The sequence below is a fragment of the Perognathus longimembris genome, chromosome 17 (genome assembly GCF_023159225.1).
Source record: "Perognathus longimembris pacificus isolate PPM17 chromosome 17, ASM2315922v1, whole genome shotgun sequence".
In the NCBI taxonomy this organism is placed as follows: Eukaryota; Metazoa; Chordata; class Mammalia; order Rodentia; family Heteromyidae; genus Perognathus; species Perognathus longimembris.
The window spans coordinates 1,958,148-1,971,879 of NC_063177.1; the positions used below are offsets into that span (position 1 = coordinate 1,958,148).

Below are 13,732 nucleotides of genomic sequence, written 5' to 3' on the forward strand. Positions count from 1 at the left end.
GATCCATCTGACACAATGTAAAAAGAACTAGAACAGGGAAATAATCCTGGAGTAATTGAAGGTAGGGGAAAGAAACAAAACCTCCAGCTTAAGTCTCATACCGGACACAAAAATTAACTCAGAATGGATAATGTATTTAAATGCAAAATGTAAACATAACATATTAAGGAACTGGAATGTTTTTTAGGATCTGGGGCTAGAAAATAAAGTTTTAGGTTGAAAGTAGAAGCATATATGCAAATAAATATAAGCTGGACTTCATCAAAATGAAAACAATTGCTCTGCAAAAGACTATTAAAAGGATGACAATACAGTTCCAAACTGGGAGAATGCATTTGCAAACCATATATGAAACAAAGAACTACTGTGAGACATAAAAAGGAACTCTCAAAATATAACAGGAAATACTATCTGATTAGAAAATGGCACAAGAATGAATAAACAGATGACAGGTAAACACATGCAAATATGCTCAAGATCATCTCTATTAGGGAAATAAGTATGAATACCACAATAAGATATTACTATCCATCTGTCATAGACACAAATAGCAACAATAAAAAATAATGGCACTACTATCCACATTATAATTCAATATATAAATGATCTACCTTTCCATTTGATTTTCCAATAGAAATGTAAAATGGTACAGCCACAGGTACTGTGGGGCATGCCTGTAATCCCACAAATGAAATGTTGGGACCGGAGGAGCCCAAGTTCAAGGCCAGCCTGAGCTACATAGGAAGATCTTGTCTCAAAAACAAACAAAAAATCATGAAAAATATGTTAAGTACTATACAATGTAATAACTAGGCTCCTAAGGATTTATCTGAAGCCTTACTCCGCCATAAAAATCTGCTCATGAATGTTTATAGTAGCTTCATTTATAATATCTCCACACTGAAAACAATCCATTAAAGTCCTTCAACAAGTGAATGGCTAACAAATTGTGGTCCATTCATACAACAGAGCATTTAAAACTCAGCAATAAAAAGGAATGAGTAACTGATAGACACAACATTAATGCATAGATAACTGGATGATCTCCAGAGAATTACACTTGGTGAAAGAAAATCCACTGCCAAAGGTTACACATAATATGATTCCATTTACACAACACTCTGGATTTGAGAAATGATAACTGGTTAAGTGACTGGCAGGGGTTAAGGAAAGGACACAAACCACACACACACACACACACACACACACACACACGAAGGAAAGAAATGGGAATTACCATGAAAGGGCAACATGAGGAACCCTTGTGGAGATAGAAGTGACTGAATCAATATGCATATTCTGGTTCAATTAGTAGGAAACTTGTGTAAAATGCTACCTCTGGGGAAACTGAGTCTACACTATCTTTTTATAGTCATTAAACTTGCACATAAATCAACAACAACCTCCAAGTAAACATTTGAACTTTGAAAGTGATACAATAAATGTCATTATAGATTTAAAAGTTTGGGCACCATTCCTTGGGAATAGCTTATCTCTATTTTACTTGGTTAGGATCTGATAACTAGAAGGAGAGAAGAGTCATCTGAAGTCACTTGGTGTTGGCTACTGACTGAGACCTGAGCTGAGGTTCATGAGCCTCTTTGTGTCATATGGGCTTCCTGGTGGCTGGGATCCAAGGCTGAGTTGTGTGGAGACAAAGCACCAAGTGGAAAGCCTTATCATCTTAGCAAACTAGCCCAAGGAGTCATTTAACATCAATTCTGTGTATGTTACATTCATTCAAGAAGCCAATTTCACTTCTTTACATTTTCATCAACTCTAAGCAGAGAATGGTAAGGTTCTGGGGAGCATGTGAGACTAGAGATATAACTGTCCACTTGGAGAAAGTACAATAAGCCACAGTTTCTCTCTCCCAAACCCACCTAGCTGCTCAGAGCTACCCTTTTCCTAATGTGTCCTGATTCCAACCGTACAGAGAAATCAAATCTCATAAAGATTTTTTACTTCTAGTGTGATAGTTCTAACTGATTCAGGACAAATGCAGTACTCGCACCTTAAGTTTGGGATGCATGAGGGTATGGCAAGATCACCTTACACAATTATAGCAAGAAAGGGGAAGATACTCTAATAGAAGGTAAGACTTTTTTTTTTTTCTTTTTTTTTTGGCCAGTCCTGGGCCTTGGACTCAGGGCCTGAGCACCATCCCTGGCTTCTTCCCACTCAAGGCTAGCACTCTGCCACGTGAGCCACAGCACCCCTTCTGGCCGTTTTACATATATGTGGTGCTGGGGAATTGAAACAAGAGCTTCATGTGTAGGAGGCAAGCACTCTTGCCACTAGGCCATATTCCCAGCCCAAAGGTAAGACATTTTATGAGCAAGAGAGATCACTTTTAGCTGTCAGCACAACCCAGAAAGTAGCAAACCACATAAATTAATTAACTGTATCTACATTTATATATTGATGTATTTTAATCTTTGTCTATATCTGTACCTATCTCTGTCTATATCTATAGTTATGTTTATATTTATATATATATCCATCTATTCTCAGCAGGAAACAAAATTTTGTTGATGTTATGATAGTCACTTTATTTTACTTTTTTATTTATCAGAATGTTTTATTGTGATATGTACATAAATACATGCACATGGTGAGGTAGAAACAAATTCACTTTTCAAAGGTTTTCTATTGCTAATCGAGTGCTGTACCACTTGAACCACAATGGCAGGCCTTTTCATTTCAGTTACTTTTCAGATAGAGTCTTGTGCTTTTTGCCTGGGATGGCCTCAGACTATGATCCCCTTATCTATGCTTCCAACCTAACACAAATTGCAGATATGAACAATCTTGCCCAGTTTATGGGTTGAGATAAAGTCTTGCTAACTTGTGCTCAGGCTGGCCTTGAACTACAATCCTCCTAATTTCTACTTCTTGAGTAGTGATTATCATAACATATATACACACAATATAAACACACACACACACACACACACACACACCTGAGTTCAAATCTCACTACTACCAAAAAATGGATAGGGGTAAATTTTCTACTTTTTCTTTATTGTATTTTCCACCATTTTCCATAAGGAACATGTGGTAGGTTTTGGAGAAAGAGAATAATAGTTCAGAAAAAAAGGAAACAAGCTTAAAACATCATGATATAGAAAGGTTAGATATAAAAACATAGGCAAAGTTTATCTGTCAAATGCAAACAAAAAGGAAGCTGGATTGGCAATATATCAGATCAAGTGAACTTCAAGGCAAAGGGAGACATTAAATAGAACAGGTGTGTTATTTCACATCGATAAAGGGAGCAATCTACAAAGAAGACATAGCATCATGAGTCTTTTTTTCTATGCAATGTAGCTATGAAATATATAAAAGAGAAAATGACAGGGACTCAAGTCATGGGAATCCTTAACACAACTCCCTCAGTCTTTGACAGATTAAGTAGGCAAAAAATGAATTAAGTTATAGAGAGACTGAGTAATGGATTTCATGTGTCCTATTTAATAGATAGATGTCAATTTTGTACTCTACAAAATGAAACTGTATCTTTTCCCTAAGTACCGATAAAACATTTATAAGGATTGATCTTCTATTAGCTCACAAAGGAAATGTCAGTAAGCTCCCTGAAGCAAAATTTGGCCTGGCCTTGTTCTCTTACCACAATACAACAACTGAAAAATAATGGCAAAAGTTCAAACCAACAACTGCAAATACTAAGCAACACTTACTAAATAACTCTTTGGTCAATGAGGAAGCCAAGGCCGCAATTACAGATCATTTACAACACAAGAATTAGAACCCTGAGTGTTGATTCTCTTGGGTTAGTGCCAGAGAGACATTCACAGCTAAAGACCTTATATTATCTTAACAGAAAAGAGGAAAACATGAAAGGACTGGCGTCAAGCCAAGAAATTAGATAATAACAAACCAGACCAAAGAAAATGAAGAGGCAGAAACTAACACATCCCAAATTATAAAATAATGATTTGAAGATTAAAAATAATGAAGGATCAATATTTATAAAATATAGTTCTTTAGAAGTGCTATTCTAGAAAATACTGACACTGGGGAAAAAAGCACAAGAAAATGGGCATGCTCTTTCATAGTTTTGTAGGAGGGGTTATCGTTTTAAGCTCATAAGCGATTATACATCCAATAGATTTTGTTTGTTTGTTTGTTTTAAGAAAAATGGGAGTTGCAAATTGAATTTAGAACTACAGACCTTGAACAAATCAATATGCAAGGCTCATGTTGCCAAGTATGAGAAGACACAGTGGGTAAGGATTTGTTAAAGAACTGGGCTCTAGTGCCAGCCTGCCAAGATTGTCAGCTCTTCTTCACCTGCTGGCTACAGACCTTGGGGGAGGGGGGAGGATATTAAGTCTCTCCATCGCTTCAGTTTTCTTTGCTCTAAATTGGTGCTGACAGCAATATCTACTTTCTGAAGTTGTTGTCGAATAGTCAATGGAATAACACAAGCCAAGCCTTTGGAGCTCCCAGAAGGAGCTTTCAGAGACCCCAGGCATTTTAATTGTTGCATTCCTTTCAGACCACCAAGGAACAGATGTTACGAATGTTATGTTAATAATTCCAAGGCATGGAAAAAAGATGCAATGCTATTCACTCGGCTTTACAAAAATAATTATCTTAACACAGAAACTTGACAGTGCTAGTACACAAAAATATCTATACTTGTTTTATGAATATATATATATACATAAATGATAAGCAAATGAAATCCAGAGTTGATGTGAAATAACGAGACACAAGAATCAAATAGGGTGTGTACCAAGAACAGAAAACCTTTCAACATGATGAGACCTAGGCAATTGGCTAGAAACACATTTAGTTATTGCCTGAAGGGAATGAGACAAGGCCAAAGATTGTGTTAAGGTTTCTGGTGTAACACTATTGAATGTTTAAACAGCTTAAATAGTAAAACAAATAGAAATGCCTACATATACTTAAATACATTAAGTATATTTTCTTTTTTCCCCTTGGTCCTGGGGCTTGAACTCAGGGCCTGGGTGTTGTCCTTGAGACTCTTTGTGCTCAAGGCTAAAGCTCTACCATTTGAGCCACAGTGCCACTTCTGGCTTTTCTGAGTAGCTTATTGGAAATGAGATTCTCACTGGGACTGTTTTGCCTGGGTTGGCTTTAACTACAATCCTCAGCCCTCTGAGTAGCTAGGATTACAGGCATGAGCCACTGGCACTCAGCTAAGTATATTTTCTGACATACTTTCTCTAATACACGCTTCTACATTCTAATATATTATACTTACACAAATACATTATGCTTAAGAGATATATAGAAATAAATAACTAGTCTTAGAAAGATTATTGTGAAGCCAAAGAAAATGTTTCAAAGTACATTAACATAAAACATATTGGGGATATCCCATTCACTAAATATAAAAATGATTAAAGTAATATTGCATCATGCTTGCAATGAGGAAGCAATATATTTTTATCTACCTATACATGTTCACATATGTGTATGTATGTATGTATGTATGTATGTATATATACACAAATGTATGAACATTTAGGTGGTTTCCTTGCTTTTGCTAAGGTAAAAATATTGCCATGAATAGACTTATACATTTATTACTTTACACAAGTGCCAGAATAGGTTCCTCATCATGCTTAAAACCATCTTAAGAACAACAATTTGTCCGAAAAAAATAGCACATGCACAAAATTATTTATTGTAATTTTAAGTATGTGTGTATGTGTATGTACTTGCATGTGTGGACAAGCACATGCAGGGATTTATAGATGAAGAGGACTAAAAGGAAATAAAAACAAAATGTCACAATGGTTATCTTGGGGCATTCTAGATTTTCATATTTATAATTTACTTTAAAATATTCTTCCTTGATGTTAATGTAGGAAAAAATTCAAATGTTAACAAAAAATGTTTTCAAGTGAGATTAAAACAGAAGATGAAATCTTGCTCATATGTGGCAAATATCAAAATTCAAGACATCTATCTTCACTGTGATGCCATTTGATTTTAAAATGCAATAAAGATTATAGTTCACATATTTAGAGAATTCTATACAGAATCTGGAAGACAATAGGCCAGCAATATATATTCTTTTTCTCCTCTCACTAGTCACAAAAGACCATTGTGAGAATTAGTTGGTGCAAAAAAGAAAAATGCCTCTGAAAATAAATGGAAATGAAGGACATTACAGTAAGTGAAATACATCTGACAGAGAAGATAAACACTGAATATTCTCACTCATAGGTAAAAATGTTAAAAGTTGATCTGAATATAGCTAAATATTGACTTTTAGACGTAGGGAAAATGGGAAGGCAGAGGAAGAGAAGAGATTGGATAGCAGGTACCAAAACAGCTCTGTGAGAGTACTAGTGATAATCAGATCAGTAAGCATTTCCATTCCATTATTTAAAATTTTTTTTGACTAACATAGATTATTTGTATATGGTTTTGTGAACCAATATGATGTTTCAATACATGAATACAATGTGCACTGGTAATATGAAGGTAATTCATGTTTCCATCACCTTGTCATTACTTTGTAGTAGGAAACTTCAAGCTGATCACTCACTGTTCAGATGCACCAATAATCAATAACCATAACAAACTCCATAAAGGTACAATGAAAACTATAAAAATAACAAAAGAGCAAATGTACATTAAAATGTTTAGCAAAAGACATGGAGCACAACTGGTTGTCAAAATAATTATCTATGAATTGTCTGTAACCCTTTTCCAGTGTCACTTTAATTCTAAGATAGAAATCTAGAAGTGTTTGTCATTTACTACAACTGTCTCCTCTGACCTGAGCTGTCTAATCTCCTAATGCTAAAAACAAATATTGCTTATAAATAAACTAGAGAGAAGGAGGGAGGGAAGGTTGGAGAAAGGGGAAAAAGAGGGTGAGAGGGAAAAGTTGGGGGAGAAAAACAATGAATCTGGCTTTCTCATTTCTTCTGGAGTCAGATAAGCAGGAAAATCACTTTATCTCTTATTTCCTTTTTTGCTTCTTGTTTAGCTTCAAGTCCAAGGTAGAACTGTGTCGGGGTTTTTAGGCCCCCGTGCTCCCCCGAACCGCGGGAGAGACAGGGAGAAAGGTATGCCCCAACCACAGGAACCAAGAAAGGAAAAGGGTCGGCAGGCCGACCGCACCCAGCCCTCCCTCACCAGAGGACAATCAGACAGCCTGGGAGTCAAGTCAGCGCAAGATCTCGTTTATTGGGGAAGTACGTGCCACTAATATAAGGCACAGGAACCAATCAGGTCTAAGATCGGCAGGAAGAGGAGGCATGAGCTGTCCATCAAGGGCAGAAGAGCCAGAGCGTCACAGCCCACAGAACCAGCTCCGGGTTATAACCAAAGACACTTGTAGCAGCTGTGCATTGTTGTTAGGCGCCGCCATCTTAGCCACACGTGGCCCCAAGACTGAGAAACAGGTGGGGCCAGCTAGTTGACTTCCAGGTGTGCCCCATAGAACTGGTCAAACCTTTGGATAATAGTTCTTTCTCTGCCTATAATTTTATCTGTCTTAAGACAAAGAATCCTGGCTAATTTAGAATCCAATTTCAGGATGTGGGGATTCATGCCTATAATCCTAGCACTCAAGAGGCTGAGGTAAGAGGATGGAGAGTTTGAGAGTAGCCTGGGCTACATAGAAAGGCTTTATCTCAAAAGAAATATAATATAAAGGGTGACACTGATCAAGATTTACTGTATTCATAAATGGACATGCTAAATTTAAACCCCTTGGTACACTACCTAAAGATAATTTCAAATTTTAGAATAATAATAGTCCACTGTTAATAAAGGAATGACTATCTTGGGCTGGGGATATAGCCTAGTGGCAAGAGTGCCTGCCTCGGATACACGAGGCCCTAGGTTCAATTCCCCAGCACCACATATACAGAAAACGGCCAGAAGCGGCGCTGTGGCTCAAGTGGCAGAGTGCTAGCCTTGAGCGGGAAGAAGCCAGGGACAGTGCTCAGGCCCTGAGTCCAAGGCCCAGGACTGGCCAAAAAAAAAAAAAAAAAGAAATGACTATCTGATTTCATCATTTTTTTGAGAATGTTGTCTGATAGAAGAGGGAAAATGTAATTTATCTTGGAAATGGCTAGAGCTAATGGAGCTAAGAGAACTTGTACCAAATGTGTGTGTGTATGCATAGAGATTACCAAATATGTGTGTCTGTGTCTATATGTATATGTATGTGGATATGGGACATGACTACAGGAAAACTCTGAGGTTCATTGAATATGGAAGCTGTAAGGAAGGATATGGTCATAATTACTGAAATTTCACTTTCCTAAGAAAACCTGGTGGTGGGAACATGAAGTTCAGCACTGGAGAATAAAATGACACACTTACTTTGAGACTTAATAGTTTGGGCAAAGGGGCAAGAATTTCAAGGAAATGTCTACATATGGATCCTCCATATGTAGAGAAGATTAGATAAAGAGGGAGCTAGAGCTACCAGAGTATAAGAAATAGAGTACAGAAGATGGAAATGGAGATGATACTCTATCCCTGCGAAGATGACAGAGCAATGATCCATAATTTAGATTAAAAAATAGATGCCTTTTATTTCCTTTACTTTGGTTGAAATTAAATGCACACACCCATGAAAAGCAAAAATACAATGTTGATTTGAAACAATAATTAGATGTTGGAGTGTACTATAGAGGCAAGCCAAATCCTCCCTCAAAGGTTTTAGAAGCTCTTGGAATGTCCTTCACTCTGTGCTTTGGCAACTCTGACTCCATTAACTCTATGGATCAGTCAATCTAAGTTGACTTTGTGATTACTAATAAATAAAATAATTTTGAGCCACTGGGTTGTGTCATGTGGCCTATAACCCAGGATTGATCTCAGGGAGTTCATAGTTCAAACCAGTTCATTGCATTTCAAGATGCATCAGACACCATATAAAAATCTTAAGTTAGGGCATCCATCCTTTCCCTGGTTAGCATCCTCCCCCTCCAACAAATAACCTACTTCACGTTTCCTGGTCCCCATATCACATACATATCCTTGTCTAATGTTCTCTGATTTGCTGCTCTTCCTCCTCTTCTTCCTCCCTCTCCCTCTCCCTCTCCCTCTCCCTCTCCCTCTCCCCTCCCTCTCCCCCTCCCCCTCCCCCTCCCCCTCCCCCTCCCCCTCCCCTCCCCCTCCCCCTCCCCCTCCCCCTCCCCCTTCCCCTCCTGCCTCAGCAAAGCCTTGATGGCTGGTCATCCAGAGCCAGAGCTGGTGGTAGGAGGTCACCATGGTAACAGGAAACCCAGATGCTGTAAGAGACATACAATAACAGCAGGACAGATTTCTTTGAGACTAAAACACTATCTCTTACCTTTCTTAGAGGGTTTCCCTGGAGTCATTAAAAAAAAAAAAACACAGTAGAGGTAAACAGAAATGCTGTTATGTTGGAGAGATAGTAGAATGCCTAAACTCGTCTTTAAAATTTTCTTTTCTATGACTTTCAGGTGATCATCAGTATAAGCATCCGATTTTAAGCAGTGCTACCCAGACCCCTACACACGGTGAGAGCTGATTGAGAGTACTCTGTATTCCATCCTCATTCTAAGTGGCTCAGTCCTAACTACGGATGCCTCTCAGGGCATCAGTGTTCTTCCCTTGAAACCATTGTCCCTGTAGTGTTTCTGTCTCTAACATCAGAATGGCTTTCTGTTATGAAAGAGAATCTCCTCCCTTTCTCAAAAAAAATCCTCATTTTATTTGTTATTTATATCTCTTCTAGCAGTCATAAATTCCATATGTGCACAGCAAGAAGATAAATGCTTTTCTTTGCCTAAAGCTACTTATGGTATCATTCAAAAATGAGGATAGATTGGGTTAAACTATCTTGAATCTCCCCAAACTAATTAAGATTTGATAAAATTCCAAATTAATCTAAGCTTGTTTGGCAAGAGAAGAGATTATAAGTTGTACACCAAAGCAGTGTTAGCAAAGCACTAAAAGGTTGTAAAAACCATGTTTCTCTCTTGAGTTCTAATACTTTCCTACTTGATGACAACATAAAATTTGGAACCACTGAGAAAAACTATTTGGGATACCTACTCAAAACTCAGTTGAGCCAAGTACCTGTGACTCACACATATCACTCTAGCTACTCAGGAAATAGATCTGAGAATGATGTTAAAAGCCAGCCCAAGTAGGCAATCCCAGGAGACTCTTACGTCCAGTTGACTACCAAAAGAATCTAGATGTAAAACTGTGGCTCAAGTGGTACAGTGTTAGCCTTAAGCAAAGAAGCTCAGGCACAGTACCCATGCTCTTAGTTCAAGTCGCAGGACCAACACACACACACACACACACACACACACACACATACACACACACACACAGATATGCACCAAATCTGTTGAATATAAGGTGGCCATGTGAACTATCAGTAATTCTTGTCTCTTTTTTAGTTATACATTATTTACTATCTTTAAGTAGTTGTACAAAGGGGTTTTAATTCAACATATCAACTTAAGAATACAATGCATTTTGATCAATGTAACTCTTTCCATTGTTTCCCCCCATCTCTTGTCTCTTTGCTTTGAAAGAGAAAAGTAAGTATTAAAAAGTTTTCATGAGCAAGAATCTCAAAGATAAATTTGACAGGCCACCTGAAAGAGAGGCCTTCCACTCTCATGCCAGAGTATGCCATGTGTCAGCATAGAGTGGCTAATTGAGCTAATAGAGTGAAGAGTAGACAGTTCAATGTGCCCCTCCAGTGCTTGGGACCTACCAGAAATATGTGATGAAAACAGCAATATATCAAATGTTTCAGGATGTATAACAACCTGAAGAGAAATTGGAAATATTAGTTAAAAAAAGTTAATACCAGTGTTGATGCTGACAGTGAGAGCAGAAAGGGGGATTGAGATATGAAATCGTGTAAAGAAAGAATTAGGAAAGCTTTGGTGATTTTTGACCAGAGAAAGCTAATGATGAGTAGAAGAATAAAAGGTGAGCCAAGGTTGGTTAGAAGGTTGGAAGTGGTGATGCATAGTATATATGTCTACCGACCTAGGGAAGGGAAAGAAAAACAGGGTGTAAGATACCACAAGAAATGTACACACTGCCCTACTATGTAACTGTACCCTTTTTGCACAACACCTTGTCAAAAAAAAAAACCAACAGCAGCCAGTGTATATAGAGGATGGAGTTGTCAATGGAGAGTTTACATCTGGACACCTCATGTTTCATGTAACTATAGGAAATGCAAGAAAAATACAGCATGTAGGCAGGAATGCATAATTGCAGTCTAAAGGGAAGTTAAAACTAAAAATGTATGATGAGCTTTGGTGGCAGTAATAAGCTTGGGAAGTGAGGATAATCTGTGGAGGGTAGAACAGGGAACCTGGAAGTCTGGGTGATGTCAAAGGTTAAGAAATAGTGGCGAGAACTCCCACCTGCTCAGCAACACTCTGAAAAGAACCACCAAGCTAAGTTTCCTTGGAAAATGTCAACACAAGTACAGACTAATGGATCAAGATGCATTGTATTCACAAACTCTCATGTTAAATTGAAACCCCTTCGTATAACTGCTTTATTTTAAAAACATTAAAAGAATGAAAAAGGAAGGACCATCCTTCTCTTTACCTTCCTGTCTTTTCTCTTCCAGACAGTGCAAGCAAATGTGGGTAGGTAGGTCCCAGAATCTTCCCTTGATAAGTTCATGATGCAGAGGAACCAGAGCTTTGCCTACACTCCATTTTTGGATGTTCCTCTTTCCCCAGAAATGGGTGGCACAACTATTAAGATGGGCATGGGCGGGGGGGGGGGGGGGCTTAGGTGTAGTTGGTTAGCCAATAAACATTAACTGGATCCTTATTTGGGGCCATGCAATATGAAGGAAGCAAAGTTGTCATGTCAAGAAGATTATAATCATTAGAGATAAAAAAAATCAACCCAAGACAAATTCTTAAAGATATTAACTTGGATAGAATTGACTAGAAGAATGAGAGCCAGAACATATATAGTGGGCTGAAAAGAGATGACAGAGTCACAGCTAAGATCTTTGAGTGAAGGGAATATTTGATAGAGGAAGAGTAAGGGAGGACATTTCAACAGAAAGTAGAATATGAGCAGGGGCCTAGAACAATTGTGGCAAGGACAGGATTGAAAGACAGAACTAGCTTTAGCCTCACTGAGAGTGGTGTGTGTGTGTTCCAGCATTTGGAAGAAGGTGAGCTAAGCAATGCCCTCGTTGGGAGTAAGATGCCAAGAAGCAAAAGGAAGTTTATTCGCCAACATAATGAGAAGTGAAGAAACAAGAGCTAAGGGATTGGTGGATATTAACCAAGTCTATGGAGCAGCACCCTACTTCCTGGCATCTGTCCTGATCCATGCCAGGGAGGCTCTTTCTGTACAGCATGTTCTGATCTCTCAGGGATGCAGAGCATTCCCCACCCCCTCACATATGTACTGAGCTGGCATGAACACCAGCTTACTGGCTGAAATCCCCTGGCTCCATCCCCAAAGCTGGGGGTGACAATGCAGGCAGGCAGGGATAGAGATGCCAAGAGTTCCAAATAGTTGGGGGCAGCCCTTGGATAAGACTTAGGAAGGGCTTCACTTTCTCCCAGGATCCACAGAATTCTTGCATCATAAAATTCAGTATTCTTTACCAAAAGGTGTGGAAAAATCAGTCTTCCTGAACATCTGTCCCAAGTGAATCTGCCCTTTCTCAAGACTTCTCTGGCCTTGAAGTATTCCAGTCCTAGAGGACAGAGAGATGTACAATTAAACTCCAAGCTCCAAATGACCTCATTTCTGGGAATAGTACCAGTATCTTCTGGGCAAACACCTGTTGACATCATTTTGTGACTCCTGTTCTTCCTGTCAGATAAGCATGATGGCTTGCTTGTATACCTTCCCTGGACTTCTGGTCCTCTCAGAACTACATACTCATGGCTGCTCCCTCACCCAAGCATGCACTTCCTCTCTCCTATGCTATTCAAACCTGGCCTAAGAGCTCAGCGCACCCTGTAATATACCCCCATTAGCCATCCACTTCCTTTCCCTTCCATCTTGTCCTTCACTCCTTCCTTTCATCTTTTCCCAGGCATGGCACTGAACCACACTCCACTGTTTCCTACTGAGTTTGGAATCTCAAGGCTCTGTCTCAGGGAAAGTGGAAGAAAAGAGAATAGTGTGGCATGCATTTTTTTAAACCAATATTCTTTCCTCTAAAGCTTAGATGTTGGTAGAGGGGGAGGTTGTAAGAAAGGGATTAAAATAAGAGACCATGTGATTCCTGAAGTCTGGAGTTTGGTGAGGCCCAGTGTAAAAGCAGCTGACACAGAGGTAGATCAAACCATGAATGAAGCTTGGATTGGAGCTGGAGGGGAGCTGAGTACTAGACCACGTTCCTCTACAGTAAGTACAGCTCCTCCAAAGACAGATTTGTCTGTACTTGAGAACTAGATTTTCCTAGAGCAAATAGGAAAGGGAGAGAACTTTCACACAGAAACATGATGTTCCTGAAGATGTTCCTCAATTGCATAAGGCTTACATTTCCCTCAGATAATTTGGGGATATGTCTGCCATTGTTTCCCAGAGCTGAGTCTTCCATTCAAGTAAGAGTTATCTGCTGGGGGTGGGGGTGGAAGTGGGGTACAGAGGCAGCTACAACAGCATCTGCTCCCAGTTGAACTTGATTACTGTAACTGAACACAAGGGAAATCAAGTCACAGAACCTCCTGTGTCCTGGCATAAAGGACCAGGAAAGCAGAATGGGGAA

At 38.9% G+C, this 13,732-nt stretch overlaps 1 protein-coding gene across 4 annotated transcripts in view; it reads left to right on the forward strand.

Annotated features, from left to right (window-relative positions):
• Shisa6 (shisa family member 6) overlaps positions 1-13,732 on the forward strand; it is a 300,596-nt gene that overhangs the window by 284,983 nt on the left and 1,881 nt on the right. For 2 of the 4 annotated variants that reach the window (XM_048366490.1, XM_048366492.1), the window contains one exon: positions 9,459-9,515. The exons of the other annotated variants lie outside the window; for them this stretch is intronic. In XM_048366490.1, the coding sequence (XP_048222447.1) occupies positions 9,459-9,515 (57 nt within the window). The remainder of the gene's footprint in view (positions 1-9,458; positions 9,516-13,732) is intronic. 4 annotated transcript variants of the gene reach the window in all.